The sequence below is a fragment of the Grammomys surdaster genome, unplaced genomic scaffold, assembly GCF_004785775.1.
Source record: "Grammomys surdaster isolate TR1022 unplaced genomic scaffold, NIH_TR_1.0 62, whole genome shotgun sequence".
In the NCBI taxonomy this organism is placed as follows: Eukaryota; Metazoa; Chordata; class Mammalia; order Rodentia; family Muridae; genus Grammomys; species Grammomys surdaster.
The window spans coordinates 20,562,713-20,582,919 of record NW_021604564.1 but is presented as its reverse complement, the minus strand read 5'-3'; the positions used below and the strand labels follow the sequence as shown (position 1 = coordinate 20,582,919).

The 20,207-nt window shown below is 44.1% G+C and overlaps 1 protein-coding gene across 1 annotated transcript in view; it reads left to right on the top strand.

Moving 5' to 3' along the window:
* The first annotated feature begins 451 nt into the window (after window positions 1–451).
* Window positions 452–20,207, top strand: part of Anxa5 (annexin A5) — a 31,154-nt gene continuing 11,398 nt past the window's right edge. The window contains exons 1-6 of the mRNA XM_028762979.1: window positions 452–780; window positions 900–930; window positions 14,797–14,881; window positions 16,297–16,391; window positions 18,376–18,489; window positions 19,788–19,878. Of these exons, the coding sequence (XP_028618812.1) occupies window positions 928–930; window positions 14,797–14,881; window positions 16,297–16,391; window positions 18,376–18,489; window positions 19,788–19,878 (388 nt within the window). The 5' untranslated portion in view covers window positions 452–780; window positions 900–927. The remainder of the gene's footprint in view (window positions 781–899; window positions 931–14,796; window positions 14,882–16,296; window positions 16,392–18,375; window positions 18,490–19,787; window positions 19,879–20,207) is intronic.

Below are 20,207 nucleotides of genomic sequence, written 5' to 3'. Positions count from 1 at the left end.
CCTGGTCCTGACGCTGCCTTCTAGAACATCCGCGCCCTTTTGCAGCGTCAGTAAGCCTCGCGGGGGCCTCCACCTTAGTCACCTTGCACCTGGGGTCTTTCAAGTTACAGGCTGAGTTTGGAAATGAAACTGTTTCCTTCCGCTCTGAGGCTTTGACACAGCCAGGCACTCTACATAAAAGGGCTGTCCATCCGCTACACGGACATCCAGAAGCAAACACTAGCGCAAAACACTTGGAAAGTAATCTGGACAAGACCCTTACTACCCCCATGCTTAGCGTGCGGTGCAAGACGTTGTGAGCTGTCGCTGTGACAGTCCCCAGCTGCCCAGGCACACCCAGACCCCTGGGCCTGCAGCGCCTCCAGCACAGCGGAGAGCAGGCGTGGAACAGCCGCGCCCCACGCAGGCGCAGGAGCTTGGAGACTAGGACGTGGCACGGCGTGGCCTGATAGGGGGCGTGGTTGGGCTGGGATTTAAGTTAGGGAGGTGGCGGTGGTAGGGGCGTGGCCTTGTGTGAGGACCCAGTCCCGCAAGGAAAGTGTGGTAGCCAGGGGTGTAGCGGGTGTCTGGGACAAGGCGGGGCTTAATAGTGCAGCGTCGCTGGGGGCGGGGCCCTGGTGGGTGTGTGAGCTTGGCAGGGGCGTGGCGTGGCGGGGCCAGGTCGCGCTGGGCTGGGTTGGTCAGGGCGTTTCCGTTGCACGGAGCTGCGGAGAGCACTGCCCTGTCTCTCGGAGTGTGCATCTGTCCTGTTCTCACCCGCAGCCTGCGCTCTCCCGTCTGGTGAGTAGCCGTAGTCCCGGGAGCGACTCCTCTACGGAAGGCGCAGGGCCCTTTTGGGGTCGGGGGATCAGAGCTCCAGTGACCGTCTCTCTCTCTCTTTTTTTTCCCTGTCCTTGCAGCCCCAGCCCACTCCTAACTGAAGGCATCATGGTAAGTAAGCGGTGTGCCCGCGACCAGGGTGATCGGGACCCTCTCTGAAGGCAGCTGCCTTCGGAGTCTCTTGGTCTTCGACTTTCCATCTTTGTCCTGCTCTGTGTCCTCTCCGTGACCTCTTGGGTGTCCCACTCCGTGTGCGCTGTCCTGTTTCCTCCTTCGCCCCGGAGTGTCTGGAACCAGCCGGTGTTTCTCCCCGGTGCATGTGAATCGGGCCGCCCCAAATCCAGAGTTGCCAAAATTAGATCTGGAGCAGGAACCGTTCTCTTGGTCATGTGAGGAGAACGCCCTTTTGGCTTCCCTTATTTTTTTATTTTTCCCGCAGTTTCCTGTGTTTGAATACTGGGTGTGCGTGGGCGATTTCCATGGTGCTTCAGGGGAGCTTTTTCCAGCGCTAGGCGCAATTTATTTAAAAGGAAGCGATTGTGGTTTTTCTTTCTTTTTTTCTGTTAAAGGCACTAAACCAAAAAGCTGGGTTTCCAAAGTAATGAACTCACAAAACGAGTTCTGCATTGAATTTTGCCTTGGGACTCTTTCAGAAGTTGATTACATAATAGGTTTTTGTTGTTGTTATTGTTTTAAAAGATCTCCTAATATTTGTCAAGAGTGTAGCAAAGAAAAGTTAGTTTTTGTTTTGTTTTCCAAGTCAGGGTTCCTCTGTGTTGCCTTGGTTGTCCTCGAACTCACACACTGCCTCTGCTGAGTGCCGGAACTAAAGGCCTTTGCTACCACCGCCCAGCTTACGTAGTAAATTTTCAAAGTTGGTCATGTGAATAAGTTATCATACCTAAAATATTCCTCCCTTAGGCAGGGTAGTTATACATGGAGTCCCATGTCTTGGGAGATAGATACAGGAGGATTGGGAGTTAAAGGTCACCTTTGGTCTTCAGGCCCTTGGCTTTAACAGACTGTCTCAACAAACAAAGCAACAAAGCTTTTCACCCCAACGAAACTAATTTCACACATCTTGCCGATCTAACTGGACTGTTCAGAGTCTGGACAATCTTTTAAATTAGTGTTTCAGCCTACTCAGTGTGCCTGAACACACACACACACACACAAAATCCCCCTCCCCCTCCCTCCTTTCCCATTTCCCTTTCTCCCTTTCCCCTCCCCTCCTTCTCTCCCTTCTTTTCTCACCAGTCCACTAGTCAGGTTGCTTTAGTACCATTGGATAAAATTTCATGGCTCTTCCCAAGAGTCAGTGGAGGGATTAAGATGATTTGGTAACGCTAGCTATTAAGTTTATACAGTGTACAGTGTTGCCATTCTTCTGGGTTTGCACATAAGTAGTTCTCTCATATTACCTCAAGGGGACATTGATTGGGTTTAGGTTCTTCAGCAATACAGTGCATTTTTTTGTGGGATTAGCCTTACTCCTCTGAGGAGTAAGTTCATATGTTGGTGCGGTGAGAGACATGGTGCTTAGCAAGCCTCACAGAATAGTCCCCTCCATGCTTGCCCGTTTGACTTACTCTATCTTGTAAATTTCCCAGGGTTGTCTCCAGTGTTTTGGTTTTGACATGGTTGGGATGTGAAGCCCAGGCTGGTTTGGAAGGGCAGGCTTCCTTTTTCTCTGAGATCTTCTTGCCTCAGCCTCCTGCGTGTGGAGATGACAAATGTGTGCCTCTGCAGCCAGCTTGCAGTTTCACAGCCAGTTATTTCCCATTGTATCCACTCTATCCAAGATAGTACTGGAGACACTGTAGCATGCTGAGCTTTTCTGCAGCGTTGTTAGTAATCTTTGGAAAGCACAAAAGTAAACCATTTCATTAAAATACCTCAGATTAGGATAGTGTTTTGTGTCTTGCATTTGGTGATGCAGAATGTCCTTCTACATTTTATAAGTTCTATCACTCCCTCTCCCTGGTGGTTTTGGGGACCAGGTCTCAAAGAGCTCAGTCTGACTTTGAACTCACTAAGTAGCTGAGGGTAACTTTGAACTTTGCTCCTCTTGCCTCTCCCTCCCAAGTGTTGGGATTACAGATGTGTACTCCCAAGTCTGGCTATAACGGCCTTTTGCTGTCTAAAGCCTCCTTTGGATTCTTGTGGCATCTAAGAAAGCTGGAGCTTTGTGTTAGGTTTCACAGAGTTTCTTTTGTTGACCCAAGGAAATAGGAACCAGAGACTTCCATTCCATGACATGTGGAGATGAATGGTATCAGATTTCTCTCTCAGAGGTGTGTGCTTCAGTAATTAAAAATGCATTGTCTAAATATGAATGTCTCTTGCTTATTGAAATAGTTTCCCACTACAGCAATTCTTCATATTTATGAACTTTGATTATGTATCTATGTTAATAATTTACTCTTATTTGTTGTAACTGTACCATTTATACAAGTACAAAAATACAGAGGCAGATGTTTAGACAGAACGTGAGTATGACTGTCTTGCTAAGACTTTAACTAGAAAGAATTGGTTGAGCTAGGTGGTAGCACACTCCTTTATGTCCAGCACTCAGGAGACAGAGGCAGGTGAATCTCTGTGAATTTGAGGCCAGCCTGGACTACAGAGCAAGTTCCAGGACAGCCAGGGCTACACCACAGAGAAACCAGGTCTTGAAAAAACAAAAGACCTAGTTCAGTCCCATGGATGCTTTATGCTTTCTGAGTGGTTCAGTCTCTGTGCACCCACATGGACCCAGGTTAGCTGATTCTGTGGGTTTTCTCGTAGTGTCCCTGACCTACAATCTTTCCTCCCCTTCTTCTGCAAGATCCCCAAGTTCTACCTAGTTCCACAGGATTCCCCAGTTTCCATCAGTTGCTAGGTGAAGCCTCTCGGAGGACAGTCATGCTAGGCTCCTGTCTGCAGGTACAGCAGAGTATCATTAATAGTGTCAGGGCTTGGCTGTCTCTCATGGAATGGATTTCAAGCTGGGCCAGTTACTGGTTGGCCATTTCCTCAAATAGTCTGCTCCATCTTTACCCCTGCACATCTTGTAGGCAGGGCAAATTGTATGCTGAAGGTTTCGTGGCTGGATGGGTGTCCCAATCCCTCCTTTGGAAGTTTTGCCTGGTTACAGGAGATAGTTCAGGCCCCATAGTCCCCATTGCTAGGAGTCTTAGCTAGGGTCACCCTCATAGATTTCTGGGGGTTTCCACAGATCTAGGTTTCTAGCCTGTCTCAGAGATCCCCCAACACCACCCCCAAGCCATCTGCATATATATAACAGCTGTGTAGTTAGGTCTTCATGTGGGACTCTTAACTGTAGGAGCAGGGGCTGTCTCTGACTCTTATAGACTGCCTTTGGGACCCTTTTCCCTTACTGGGATGCCAGGTAATAGGAGAAGATGTGCCTAGTCTTACGGCAACTTGATATGCTGAGGCTGGTGGGTAACCATGGGAGGCCTGCCCTTTTCTGAAGAGAAAGGGAGGAGGAGCAGGCGGGCAGAAGAGGGTAGGAAAACTGTGGTTGGGATGTTAAATAAATAAATAAGTAAATCACAAGAAAGGAAAAATACCCAACAAAAGAAAAAAAAGTAGATACCTTGGACCCTCAGAGATATAGAGGTAGAGATGACAAATACATGTTTTTCAGTTACATAATTTTTATGATTAAATTTCTTTCACAATTTCGTGAATGCAGGTAATACACTCTGATTACTCTTACTCCGCTTTTAATATCCCCCTCCCACCCTCCACCCCTGCCTCCCGGCTGCAGGTCCCTTCCCCACATTCACGTCTCTTTGTGTCTTTTTTGTGACCCATCAAGTTAAACTAGGGCTCTCTGTGTGGTCATGACTGTAACAACTCAATGCAGCCTGGTTGGCTTACCAGTGTATTTTCTTTTCAATAAAAATTTTCGCCCAATCCTGCCAGAGTAGGGAATAACACTGTGGCAAAGAATCATACTGAGAGCCATGTGACTTCATATTATCACGTTTGCCAAAATATACAGAACCATAAGAACCCATAGATTAACACTGTGAGATCTGATCGTTTTTCAGTCCTAATCCTGGTCCAGCCGTGGCTGTCCTGGAACTCACTCTGTAGACAGGCTGGCCTCGAACTCAGAAATCCACCTGCCTCTGCCTCCCAAGTGCTGGGATTAAAGGCGTGCGCCACCACTGCCCAGCTAAAGAAAATATTTTAACGATAGCTTTCTCAGTCTTTGTCAAATAAAACATAGTGGTTAACTATATTTTCTCTGATATCAAAGAAAAGTTTAAATTATAGTTTAAACTTTTACATACCTATAAACAGTTAGTAGGCAGTAGCTATTTTTAAATGTATGCTTGAAAATATTAATTTGAATGAGTTACGTGATTTTAAATCCTAATACCCCTGCTATTTTAGCATAACAATGCATCTATGTAGCAAATTACTATGATTATTGGATTAGTACATTTTCTATTATAGTAAATTTGAGTGCAAACTAATTCAGCTTACGTATTAAACATTAACAAAGCTGTTAAAGATGCCTGAATTATCTCTATATAGTAAAGTATGCACGAATCATTTTATATTTTTTCTATATCCAACTTCTTTTCCTTATATCCAACTTCTTATATAAATGTAATTTTTTTCTTTACATCTTAGTAATATTTCTTCAGTTAGACTTACTGTATTTTGGGTTAGATTTTAAAAATTGAGTTCTGAAGCTTTTTTTTTAAATTTCTTAGGTGTTATGCAGTTATCTTAGTTAGGGTTACTATTGCTGTGATGAAACACTGTGACCAAAAGCATTCTGGGGGTGGGGTTTTTCACTCACATTTCCATGTCATAGTTTGTCATCAGAAGCAGTGAGGACAGGAACTCAAGCAGGGTAGGAACCTGAAGGCAGGAGCTGATGCAGAGGCCATGGAGAGGTGCTGTGCACTGGCTTCCTTGTTCTCCATGGCTTACTTCCTGGACTGGCTGGTTCTGTGTCAACTTGACACAAGCTGCAGTTGTCACAGAGAAAGGAGCTTCAGTTGAGGAAATGCCTCCGTGAGATCCAACTGTAAGACATTTTCTCAATTAGTGATCAAGTGGGGAGGGTCCATTGTGGGTGGTGCCATCCCTGGGCTGGTAGTCCTGGATTCTATAAGAAAGCAAGCTGAGCAAGCCAGGGGAAGCTGTCCAGTAAGTAACATCCCTCTATGGCCTCTGCATCCACTCTTGCCTCTAGGTTCCTGCCCTGTGTGAGTCCCTGTCTTGACCTCCTTTGGTGATGGCCAGCAATGTGGAAGTGTAAGCTGTATAAACCTTTTCCTACCCAGCTTGCTTCTTGGCCATGGTGTTTGTGCAGGAATAGAAACCCTGACTAAGAAGACACTTACTATGATTACCCAGGACCACCTGCCCAGGGATGATCTCACGCACAAAGGCCCTGGTCCTAGCCACCAGTCACTAATTAAGAAAATGCCTTACAGCCAGATCTTATGGAGGCATTTTATCAATTGAGGTTCCCTCCTTTCAGATAACTCTAGCTGTGTCAAATTGACATAAGACTGGCCAGCACAACTGACCTCTTGTCACACACACACACACACACACACACACACACACACACACACACATACACACATCACTGTTAAGCCACAACATTTCCTTTCTTGCTCTTCCTCAAGCTCACACATAATTATCAACATTATAAGCATTACAAATTCTAAGAGTTTCATGGCCTTTAAAAATTCAAACAAAATTCACTCTCTTTAAAAATACTCAATCTCTATAAAAAGCCAGAGTCTGTAAAATTGTAAAATCTCTTTAAAAGTTGAAATTCTCTAAATTGTGGGACCCTGTAAAAATAAAAACTAAGTTACATACTTTCTTACTTCAAGAAGGAAGAACCAGCGCATAGTCATAATCTGAACGAACCAAAACCAAATTCCAAAAGTGTAAATAACTCAATGTCCGATGTTTGGGATCCACTCAGGATCTTCTAGACTCCTCCACAGGGCTTGGGTCACTTCTCCAGCTCTGCCCTCGGCAGCACACGCAGCTTGTCTTCTAGGCTCTGGCTGGCTCCACTCCACTGCTGCTGCTGTTCTTGGTGGTCTTCCCATTGTACTGGCATTTCCAGAAATATTGGGGTCTTCTGCTGTTACTGGGCTATACTTCACCAGTCGCCTTTCCTGAACTCCGCAGGACTCCAGCCTGGCACAGTGCCAAGCCTCAGCTTTTCTCCATGACCCTTTCATGACCCCTTCATGCCTTTAAAACCAGTACCACTTGGGTGACTTACGTTAATGCGTTCGGCTGCCAGCATAAGATACAACCTTGGCCACCTCTGGAGCACAGCTTCTGTGCTCTAACCCTGGAAAAACACTTCCTAGAAAATGTGCCCTCAGTGATGCTGGTCTCTTCTTAATCACAGCTGAGTGAGTCTTCATCCCCAGTGTGTCAGAACCACAGATTTTTAACTCAAATGGCCTGGTAGAGTCTTTGCTTCCCTGTGAAACTTGACAACCCCACCTTCATTGTCTGCACTGCATTCAACTTTCTTATCTCCCAAGCTCCCCCAGAAAAGCTCACCAAGCTTTGCACACTCAGTGAGTTTTTATGTATATGTATATTTCTCTTATGTATATGATTACACTGTCTTCATGCTCTCCAGAAGAGGGCATCGGATCCCATTACAGATGGTTGTGAGCCACCATGTGGTTGCTGGGAATTGAACTCAGGATCTCTGGAAAAGCAGCCAGTGCTCTTAACTGCTGAGCCATCTCTCCAGCCTCAGTGATTTTTTTCATAGCCCAAAGTTCCAAAGTTTTTCTATAATCCTCCCCTCAAAGCAACATGGTCAGGTCTGCCACAGCAGTACCTCACCATCCTGGTACCAACCTGTCCTAGTTAGGGTTACTATTGCTGTGATGAAACATCATGACAAAAAGCAACTTGGGAGGAAAGGGTTTATTTCACTCACAGCTCTATATAACAGCACTGTTAGTTTTTCATTTCACTGTCTAGACACAGCCAACTTAATAGCCAATTTACTCTAAATACTTAAAAGTTCATGAGCTGTTTTCTTTGGTTTGGAAAAAAAGTTGTCTGTATTTTGTAGACAAATGAACCATTTCATAAATTTTAATTCAGTTTAAAGGTAATCAAATTTTAAGAATTTAATTTTGAGCAATCTGAATTTAATTTTATTAGTTTTGCTGCTATTTCTTTCTTTTTTCTTTTTTTTTGGGGGGGGTGAGGGGAGGGGATGCTTTTTGAAACTATTTCTCTGTGTAGCCTTGGCTGTCCTGGAACTCACTCTGTAGACCAGGCTAGCCTCAACCTCACCAAGATCCACATGCTTCTGCCTTCCAATTTCTGGGATGAAAGGCATGCACAACCCAGCTGGTTTTGCTGTTCTTAAAGAGTTAATATATTCACTACAGTAGGAATATCATGAAGACAAAAATTGAGCTGTATAAATGTTTAGTAAAAACTTCAAGAGTAGCAGTTATCTCTGTGATATGTATTTAGACCGTTTAAGAGTTGGTTGGAAAATTTGGGGGTTGGTTTAGAATTATGGGCACTCATAACAATAATTTACCAAGGTCCTTTGCAGAGCTGGCAGGATCAGAGTAAACAAGTACATTTTCTCTGAGCTCATTACAGAGAAATCTCTGGTCATTGACTTCCATCTCCGGTCGATTCTCTCTGTTGCTCATTGTGGGATCCTGGGTCAAGGTTGCCTGTTACCCAGGGCCTCTGCTGCCCTCGATCAGAGTGGTGCAGATCCTGATCCCTTTGACTATGGCTTCATTTGGATTCTGAGAAAGCAACTTGGCTGCTTTGCAAGCCACTGAACCCTTCATTGGCATCAGCAAGGCCTGGTTTCCTTATCGCTTACTTGGAGGACCTCTTCTGGTGCTTAAGTGACCTAGAAATGTGTGGACTGTGACTTTCTTATTATGACTTCGGAGTTCAAAACAGAAAACATATTTCTAATTGTAGATCCATTTCTGAAACACACCTTAGTTGCATAACTGTCTACTATTCTACAGTTGTACAAATGTATTCGTTGAATTAGAATTAGTGTTTCTAAGTCTTTGTTTCAAATGTTTTGGATCCATCTTTTCCTTCTGTTAGTAGCTCACACAGTATGCAAACATGCAAGCCATTGGTTGGAAGGAATGTGTACTGCAGTTGGCTTCATTTCTTGGGATGCTTGTTTCCATTGTCCTCACTTCCCATTTGTGTGTGAGCACTGACCCTTTGGATATTTGCTTTCCCGCTCCATCCCAGGTCTGTGAGACTGGAAAGTGTAATGGAGCCATGACTAAGAGTTGTTGCTTGAACGAATGCATTGCCAAGCCCTTCAAATGCGTCATCTAATACTTGGGATACGTTTTGGAAATAGGAGCTACTCTAATTTGAGGTGGCTTTGCTGGCACTAATTGTGTAGGATAAAGGAGGGGAGGCGTTGTCGTAAGCAGCCACAGTGGGAACAAATGCAAGTGCTTAGGGTGTGGCTGAGAATTTGGCGGGATGAAACTGGAGGTAGCACTGCCAGAGTGACCATAGTAATGGAGGTGAAAGGTTCCCAGCCTGGGAAAGGGATACCAGGGAGATAGGCAGAGCCAGAGGCAAGTAGTAGGAATTGTTTTCTAGGTGGTGGAGAGCCCTTCTTAGGCCATTAAAGGTGAGTGTGCACGGACCAGGTTTGTGTTTAAAACAGAGTGTTCTGTTGCTAGCATGGTGGCTACATTCCTAGAGGCTGTAGAAGGGGGATAGCCTTGTTGGAGTTAGAAGGGAAACTGGATCACTTGGGAACTTGTTCCAGTAATCCCAGGGAGTGTCCCACCACCATAGAATTAAACTAGGCAGTGGCAAGGACTTTATTTTTATTATTTTATTTTATTTTTTTAGACAAGATCTCACTCAGGCACAGGCTTGCCTTGAGCTCACAACAATCCTCCTGTATCAGCCTCCAGAGTCCTAAGAATACAGGTATTAGTCACCATGCAGGGCACAGTTGGGCCTAGATAGGAGGGACCTATGGGAGAAGGGGACCACTTTGATATATGACTGAGGAGGTGGCTGATGAGGGGCTAGGTGCAGGCCAGGATGGCTGGCTTGCCGAGTTTAGGTTTGGACAGGGAAGACAACTGGATTTATTGAATTTTGAGTTCCTATCAAATATTAAGGTTATTAGCACCCACATTAGGCAGGCAGTTCACAACTGCCTGTAACTCTAATTCCAGGGAATCAAATGTCTACTTGTGGGCTCTGTGGGTTCCCATACTCTGGTGCACATAGGCTCACATAGGTTCACATGTATACACATAAATTAAAAACAAAACAAAAAGCTTTACCTGGGGCCTGAAGAGATGGTTAACTTGCTCTTGCTGAGGATCCAAGTTTACTTCCCAGCATCCACACTGCTTATAACCATCTGTGGGTAGCCCTGATTCAAAGGGATCTGATGCCCTGTTCTGGCGTCTGTGGACACTAGGCACTTGTGCGGCACACGTGTGTACAGACGGTCAAACACCCACACAGAATTTTTGAAGAGTGCTTAGGCTGCACTTCCCACCGAACAGCAAGGTATTCACACTCCCCAAATCTTCCCACATCTCTGCTGATTTTTATATTATGTGTCTCTGTCTATAACTAAACAGCACTTGAAAAGTTTCTACCTTAGCATACTTGAAGTCATAGTCATTTAGATTTGTGCTTCTGAAATATACGAGGAAATAAAGCTTCGAATCTCTATAAACCTGTTTGGTTTCTGATCATCTTGCAAATGGATTGATTGGCTGCTTTCCAATTGTTGTTTACAGAATGGCCCTCAGGACAGTTAGGTGAAGCAGTGGGCTGTCCCCTACCTCAAGAGCTCATGGAGATTGAAGCTCTTGCACACATCAGCAATGGAGACACCTCCCTTAACTCGGGCAGCTTCTAAGAGCACACCGTGTGTCTTTCATTGACTGATGTTTGCCAGTGGAAGACATTCTGCACCGGAAGGGAAGATTAAAATCAAACCGTACAACAGCAAAGAAATACACACCAGGGGGTAGGGGGAAGACTGGCACTGGGGACACAGCTAGGCCTCACAGACACTAGGCAAATGCCCTGCTACTGAGCTGCATCAGCAGCCCTTTTCTTTGTTGTTTTTTGAGGCCTGGGATATCCTTGAAGTCACTCTGTTGCTTTGAACTGTTGTTCCTCCTGCTCAGACTCCTGAGTAGCTAGGATTATAGACATGCCCCAAAAGCCCGACTAACAGAATTTAAGTCATTGTCTTAGGGTTTCTATTGCTGTGATGAAACGCCATGACCAAAAAGCAAGTTGCGGAGAAAAGGGTTTATTTAGCTTACACTTCCAATCTGTTGATTATTGATGGAAGTTAGGACAGGAACACAGACAGAGCAGCATTCTGGAGGCAGGAGCCGATGCAGAGGCCATTGAAGGATGATGCTTACTGGCTTGCTTCTGATGGCTTGATTTACCTCCTTTCGTATAGAACTCTGGACACCAGCCCAGGGATGGCATCACCCACCATGAACTAGACCCTCCCTCTTTGATCACTAACTGAGAAAGTGCCTTACAGCTGGATCTCATGGAGGCATTTCCTCAACGGAGGCAGGGTCCTTCCTCTCTGATTACTCTAGCTTGAACAGGGTCAGAAGGATTAAGGTCAGGGCCAAGATCATGTGTCTGACCTAGCTGTGTTGTACTCCTGGGTCCTGTTAATGAGTCTAACCTTTTCCCTGTGTTTGTTTCCTTTTGTGATGCTCAAATGTGTCAGGCTCACTTTGCCAGCTGTTCTTGACCATCCAATATCTTTTCTTTTTCTTTCTTTCCCTCTTCTTCCTTCTCTTCCTCCTTTTCTTCCTCCCTCCCTCCCCCCACCCTCCCTCCCTCCCTCCCTCCTTCCCTCCCTTCTTTCCTTCCTTTCTTCCTCTCTTTTTATTTTTGCTGTTGTTGTTTTATTTTCAAGACAGGCTTTCTCTGCGTAGCCCTGGCTATCCTAGAACTAGCTCACTCTGTAGACCAGGCTGGCCTTGGACTCACAGAGATCTGCTTGCCTTTGCCTCATCTTAACTCAATGATAAGGATGTCTTGTTCCTCATCAGTTGTTTGCCTTATTACAGGAAATATTAGTGGGCCTTTAGTTTGTTCGTTCAGTCAGACCTTCCTGTTTCACTGGGAGGGGGTGCAGAACTCTGTGTTCCTGTCTCCCCACCTTTCCAGGCAGCAGAATTATCAAGATAAAGACTAGATACGAGTTAAAAAGTAAATTTTATGTTGTGAACAGATGTTGTGTATCCAAGTTTCATAAATTTTTCTTGGTAAGAGATGAAGATACACGAGGATAAGCTGAGGCTGCTTGAGGGACCAGAACCTGCTAAGCTGAGGCTGCTTGAGGGACCAGAACCTGCTGTGGATGAGGCTTATTTTGGTAGACTATGGGGATTTCAGGAAATGGGGGCCTCCCAATGACTCACTCAGAATCAGATTGCATTTTGTGTGGGTAGTAAGGGGCAGGCAGAGCCCTAACTCGGGTTCCGTCCACATTACTCACATGTATGACTCACGTCTGATCTGCTAGTACTGCCACGTGGCCTTGCTATCCCTGTATGGAATATAGCACAACTGTGTATCAGTCTCTAGAAAGTTCTTAAGTATGTGGCTGGAAGTTATTTCTTCTAGATAGGAGCTGAAACCTTTAAGGGTGTTTTCCTTCCTTACACCCATCAGTTTCCTTCAGTCCCTAGGATCAGATGTATGTTTTGAGAAAAATGACTTATAGTTTTTGTTTAATCTTGCCCACACTTAGCTCTGTCTGCAGTTTCTTCCTAACTTACAGATCAGATCAATATTTCCTTTTAAAGTGCATTTACAATCTGTTGTTTGTGAGATGTGATTTTCCCGAGGAGGCAAACCATCTCAGTGTCTTGCAGCGTACTTTGTCTACCACAGGGACACATCTGACACACCCTCCTGTCCCATCTCTGGGCAGCCTTGTGTTCTGTCCCCTTCTCCTCTCTCTTCTGTATGCTAGTTAGTTTTATGTCAACTTGCTACAAGCTAAAGAGCAGGAAACCCCAGTTGAGAAAATGCCTCCATAAGATGGGCTGTAGGCAAGCCAATAGGCCATTTTCATAACTAGTGATGGATGAGGAGGGGCCCAGCCCATTGTAACTTGTCTCATCTCTGGGCTGGCGGTCCTGGGTTCTGTAAGAAAGCAAACTGAGCAAGCCAGGGGAAGCAGTGGCTGATAAGCAGCACCCCTCCATGGCTGCGGCATCAGTTCCTGCCTCCAGGTTCCCGCCCTGCTCCTCCTGAGTTCCTGCCCCTCCTGCTTATGATGATAAACTGTTGTATGGAACTGTATGTGAAATAAACCCTTTCCTTCCCAAGTTGCTTTGGTCATGGTGTCCCACCACAGCAGTAGTAACCCTAAGTAGGACATTCTGGGAAACTCTTTCTCCCTGTCTTCTTCCGTGGGAGGCAATTCAACGCCTCATGATTAAGGAGCCACAGGCCCTTGGCTTGAGTCAAGTCTTAACTCCTACTTAGTTGCTTGTGAAGGATTTGCTAAACTGTTAAGCTGGTGTCATTTGTCAAGTCTCACCGAGACACCCACAGGGCACCCACACAGCACCTGGACCAGTGTTGTACGCAACAGGTAGCTGTTGTCGTTCTGATCCTAATCACCCCTCTTTCTTTCCTTCCCACCTTTTCAATGTGACCTGATATACTGGCTCCCTCCGGCAGCATTGCTGTCACCTGTATGACCTTGTTACTTGCAGCCTGCCCCTTTCCCCAAGTGCCTGCTATGGACTGTCCAGGTCTAAGTTCCAAACCAGCACCGCCGGCTCTGACTCCCATTCCTGCTGGTTTCCACTCTCAGATTGCCTGTTCCTCTGTCCCAACACTGTCAGTCAGTGCCGAGCAGAGGCAACGCTGTTCCTGGCCCAGAGGCAACGCTGTTCCTGGCCCCATTGCCTGCGTGATCAGACTTTTACTATTTATTTGTGTGGCATTTGTAGACTTTTCCTGTGTTGATTTGTCTATCCAACGTAATGCTTTTTCCATCCCACTGTAGCACTCTGCCTGGAGTAATAGGTCATTTTAGCCTTGTGTGCTTTTATGCATGCTGAGAGGTGACAAGCTGCAACTCTGCAGTTGTCTATTTTATGATCTTGGCAACTTTACAGGCAACTTTTAAGTCTTGGGGTATCCTCCCCCCCCCCACCTCAGTTTCTTCTCTTCCCACTTCTGTGCTTTCCCTCTCACGGTCTCTCAAGTGTAGTTTGTATGTGTGTGTGTGTGTGTGTGTGTGTGTGTGTGTGTGTGTGTGTGTGTCTGTGTTCATATGTGCGGTCCTGATCAGTGTGTGCCTGCTCTTCTGCACTCAGTTACTTATGTGCCTGTCACTTTCATGCTGTAGGAATCATGGGAGCTTAGAAGAAGGACTTCATATGCTAAATGAAACAGGGAGGCTTGTAAAGAAAAGAGTATCTTTCAAGGTACTTGTCACACACATTACCAAATATTTTCAGAAATTGCTGAATCAGGATCACTAGATCTACAGGACCTGGACTCAGTATGAGGGCGTGGGAATCAAGGGCTGCGTTTTCAACTGAGTGCTTAGGGCGGGGCTTCACATTTTAATACAAGCTCGATGTGCTTCAAGATGGAATGGGGAGAGACTTATCTTCATAAGTCAGTGAAACTGCAGGCATGTCAGGTTTGGTTGGGTGGGATCACAGTGAGGGAGAGGGGGGAGCTGCACCCTGACAATGTTTCTGTCAGTGGGTCTTGGTGTCTTCTCTCCTTGTCTGGGCTTGTCACTTTTTCTGAAGCGGTTGCTTCCCCTTTCAGTGGGTCGCAGATCTTATCAGATGGCAAATTTACATAGAGATCAAGCACAGCATTGAGCAAGGTCAGATATTGGTCATGGTGTGAATAATACTGTCCTTCCTCTCTCAGGCTCTTAGAGGCACCGTGACTGACTTCCCTGGATTCGATGGCAGGGCTGATGCAGAAGTTCTTCGGAAGGCCATGAAAGGCTTGGGTAACTTAAACCTTCTAATTCTAAAAAGCCAAATAATGGGATGGGGGTGGGGGAGCAGGGACAAATACATTCAGATAATGAAGTAATATCTTAGACCATCCTGAAGATTTATTCTCTAGAATTGGATTTGCAAGTATCATCCATCAACTCTGTACTGTGGGGGTCACCCGTCCAGCCTGCACACAGTGTGAGACAAACTGCTAGCTCCGTGGCTCTGCCCATCCAGTGTCCACTTCTGCTTAAGAAGCTCTTACAGACCACCTCCCTCTGCTCCCACTGGTGTCTTTCTAACCAGTTGCCAGCCTCTTGAGGGTTCTCCTGTGTAACTGTCTTATCTCCTCGCAGACACCTGAGCCTTGAAGAGGGTTGCCTATGGCATTCTCAGGCCCCCTTTTAACAGACTAATCTCACATTACTGTTTGATATTCCTGATCCAGCCAGGCCTGGGTGTCTGCTATGCTTGCAAGCTCTGTATCTTTCTGTTCTTATTCTAAGCCTGTCCTCTCTATATGACTCCCTTTCTTTTTTTTTTTTTTTCAAAGATTTATTTATGTCTGTGAGTACAATGTAGCTGTTTAGACACACTAGAAGAGGGCGTCAGATCCCATTACAGATGGTTGTGAGCCACCATGTGGTTGCTGGGAATTGAACTCAGGACCTCTGGAAGAGCAGTCAGTGCTCTTAACCTCTGAGCCATCTCTCTAGCTCCATGACTCCCTTTCAAGAGACCATTGGGAATCTCCTTTCCCCAAATTCCTTTCTACTCTTGTTAACCAGGAGACCTTCCTTTGACCGTGTAACACTTGGACCTTCCCTAAGGCACTTGCTAGTCTGTTCTAATGTTTTCTATACTAAATCATCTATAACCTGAGGCCAGGGACTATGGTTTTTCTTTTCTTAATCTCCTGCAGTACCCAGCATGTTATGCTTTGTGAATAGCCATTATTGGGGTAACTGTAACTATACATGAAAGGCAAGCATGCCAAGGTTTTACAACTTCAGGAGTGTTTGTCTACTTACTTTAAGTCCAATTGAGAATAGAAGGTATGTATGTATGTGTGTATGTATGTGTGTGTATATTATATATAATACTTTATATATTATATATAATACTTTGTAATATGTTATACAAAGTATTACATATACATGTTTTACATATATAGGTTTATATATATGTTTTACATATAAATGTTTTATATATAGTATATATATATTTTTCATTTATGCATATTTTCATATATATGAAATATGATAGTTTATATATTCTTAATTTTATATTTCATTTTGTATAAGCTGTGCTACATATTTTCATAGAGGATATTAAGAGCACAGAGTAACTTCTGGGATAATTAGAAAGATTGTTTAGCAAATGGGTGTGTGGGAGGCAAGCTTTCATTGCTAACCATCAATTTCAGGCACCGATGAGGACAGCATCCTGACCCTGTTGACATCCCGAAGCAATGCTCAGCGCCAGGAAATTGCTCAGGAGTTTAAGACTCTGTTTGGCAGGGTAAGACCACAGCTCATCCAAGGGGGAGTGAGTCCAGCTATGAGTTTTAAAAGAGTTTGAGAAATTAAGCAGTCCCCCAGTATGTGTAGGAATGTTTTAGGACCCTTCCTCTCTACCTCAAGGATACTGTCCTCCTCAGATGTCCTCAGGAATAGCACAGTGCTCTCGTGCAAGTTACTTGCCTCTCTCCAACCACTTTAAACCATCCCCGGATGATTAGACAGTCGGTGATGCCAATAAAAGTACATGCACTGTACCAAAAAAAAAAAAAAAGTCAAACCACGTCATTTAAAAAATAATTAAAAACTTAGCCTCACATAATTGTTTTTCCTTGCATGATGCTTTTGGGGGTTGGTGTCAAGGTGTCAGTGGTCCCATGTTGATAACTGCTCCTTGTCTTTCCTATCCACCTCCATTAGCTATTTTTTTAGGTATTTAGCTATATTGTAATTATTTAAATTATTTGATTTCTTGATTAATAATTCATAGTAAAGATTGCAATCTTACTGAGAGCATATGTGACACGCCGTAATGTAGTCTTGTTATTCTGACAGTTTACATTTATTATTTTACTGAGAAACAAATGCAGTGTGAGACCAGAAGTGTCCGCTAGTGTTGCTGGGGACAGACTTCAGGACCAGGTGCTCTCCTTAGAGTGCAGTGCAGCTCATTGGAAGAAGATGTCTAATCCCAATCCTGCCACCTGGCATGCTGGAGAAACACTGTTCCTTTTCATAAATTTTCAAACATTACCACGTTAAAGGTGTCACTTAACCAGTCAGAAGCATAACAATGATCATCAACTATTATTAGAATGTTAATATTATATATGAGAATTGGATAGTAAAAGGGAAGAGATTGTTTAGATATTATAGGGTGAATCTTGCTCTTAAAAATGTATTTGTGAGTTTTGAGAAAATTTTTCTCTTTCTTTTTTATCTTTTTTCATTCTGGTGGTGGGGGTTTGACCAAAAGCACTGTAAACTGACACAGTGCTCTGCCAGTGAGATACAACCAAGCCTTTTGGGGGAGCTTTTATAAGGATACTTCTGCAAGGATGCTGGGTAAAATATGTGTGCTGAATATGTGCTTTACGTGGTCCAAGCTCTGCCACAGAGAAACATCTCTAGTTAAGCTTTGTGGGGAGGTGGGTGGATGACTGAGGCTTGGGATTTTGAGGTAGAATCTTACTATATAAAGATGGACATAGTGTTGCAGGCCTGAAATTTTAGAAATTTCAGAGATTGAGATGAGATCACATGTTCAAATCCTACCTGGGGGCCAGATGTGGTAGCCCATGCTTTTAATTCCAGCATTCAAGAGGCAGAGAGGCACGTAGATCTCTGTGAGTTTGAGAACAGCTTGATTTACATTGTGAGTTCCAGGGCAGCCAGAGGTACAGAATACAGAGACCCTGTCTCAAAAAGAAGAAGAAGGAGAAGGAGAAGGAGAAGGAAGGAGGGATGGAGGGAGGGGAGAAGAAGGAAGAGGGGAAAGAAGGGGAAGAAGGAGGGGGGAGGAGGAAATAATAAATTCTATCTGGGGTACAGAGTGAGTTTAAGATTAGCCTGGACAGCTGCCTGAACATTTATAAAGGGCTGAGAATGTAGGTGTTTTCCTGGCATGAGGAGACCCTGGGTTTTATCCTATCATCACATGTTACCAGGCTGGCCTCCTGCTGTAGCCTTTCATATACTGGAATTACAGGCATATGTTACCACACCTAATAGCAAGCTCTGAAAACATATTCCATTTTATTTTGATGTGTAAAGCTAATGAAAACGTCTTTAAATACCTTGGTAGATAAATATCAGTGTTTGAGGTTTAGGGCAGATGAGGTTTAGGGTACATTCCTTAGGGCTTTGTTTAGCACAGATATCTTCTCTAATTCTTGGAGAAGCAACATACAGAATTGACTAGAGCAAAGGGTTTTCATTTCTGTTTGGGAAGACTGTGGTCACTAAGTTTATGTTTTCTGAGGTAGGACCTTCTGGATGACCTGAAGTCCGAACTGACTGGAAAGTTTGAGAAGTTAATTGTGGCCATGATGAAGCCCGCGAGGCTCTACGATGCCTACGAGCTGAAGCATGCTCTTAAGGTAAAGCGTGTCGATAAGGCACGTTTCTGTCCTACCTCATGCTGCTTTATTTTGGTAATTGTCCCGTGTTTTATTGACTCATTTTGGCGAAGGCTGCTCAGACAAAACAGCGGGAGTCAATAAGAAGGAAAGGGGGATCAAGCTTAATCTTCCTGTGTAGTAAAAAATATTGTCTGTAAAATTTTAGTGCGCTGGGTTTTTATATCCTTATTTTATATATTTAGACCTTGAAAATGTTACAGATGAAATGTTTTAGTTTTTGAGATAGAAAAGGTGGAAATTGACTGTGCTGAAACATTTGCTGGAACAGTGACATGGAATGGCTTGTCCTTAGTAGGTTGGTTCTGAATGGGCAAAGTAAGCAGCTCTGCAATTGTGATCACACAGCGGGAAAATGGGAATCACCCAGTCAAGAGTCTGAACTTGCTGAGTCTATGCTGCTTTGCAATTGCAGTTTGTAGTAAATGGGATTTGGGACCCTGAGAAAATGGCTTTTTAACAGAATACATCTCGAGCATTATTGGCAGCAAAGATCTTCCCATGGGGATGGACTTAGGTATTTTAGTGCTTGAGTTTTTGCAAAGAAGCAGAAATAGAACCTATGCTAGCTTAAACAGACAACACTAAGTTTTAGATATTTTTCTATTTATATGTTGTGATGTAGCAGTGTAGACATGACTTATACAAGCACAGAAAGGAAACCAGCTAAAATTATTTTTCAGAAACACAGAAAGTGTGTTCCAGCAAGCAGTCTCTGTTTGTTAGCTGCCATGTTTCTATTCTGGTACCTGTCTGTGATGATCTCTTTAAGCATAAAGGTTTATTTGGCTCATGCTCCATAAATAACTGGCCCCAAGGCTTTGGGCCTGTAGCTAGGCAGGAAGCTGGCACAGAGAGAGACAATGGAGGTCCACCACCCTCTTAAAGACATCCCCAAGGACCTAACAGCCTCTCATTAGTTCACATCTTAAGGTTTTGGTTAGCTCCCCTAGTGCCACTCTGGACACAAAGCTCAATGTTTGGGCTTTTAGGGGACAGAATTAAAGACCTCAACTATAATGATATGTTTGATGGACTTAGAAAAGTCAACTCTGTTTTTCATTAGGCAAAATAAAAAGAAAGATAGACTGCTGAATTTTTAAGCTCTCATAATAGAACAAGTATAAGAAGAGCTCCATGTTGTCTTGGATATTTTTCTGATCATATAATTTGGATAACATCCAGGGAAATAGCTTTCTTCTCTTTTCTTTTTTCTCTTATTGACATGTTTTCTCTGTTAAAAACAAATCTTCTAACAGGGAGCTGGGACAGATGAGAAAGTATTAACTGAAATCATTGCTTCAAGGACACCTGAAGAACTCAGCGCCATAAAACAAGTTTATGAAGAAGGTAAACAGAGTTTATCATCTGTCCTTTCTGTCATGTGGATGTGGTCATGAGTAGATACGGGGCCCAGGCAGTACATGATTATTGGGTGGGAGAACTTGTAAGTCAGGCTGTTCTTCTTCAGTAAAAACCAACAACAACATAATAATAAATGAACAAACTCCCAACTTTTTACTCGCAGCAGTTACAGTAACTGACAACACCTGAAGGGAGATGCAGGTTATTTTTGCACAGGATTTGCAGACGCTATAAGAATAAAGAGCCTTTAAGTTTCTTTGAATAAATTCAGTTTTGTGGAAGATGTTAAGAGCTAGGTAGAAGATATTTTGGGG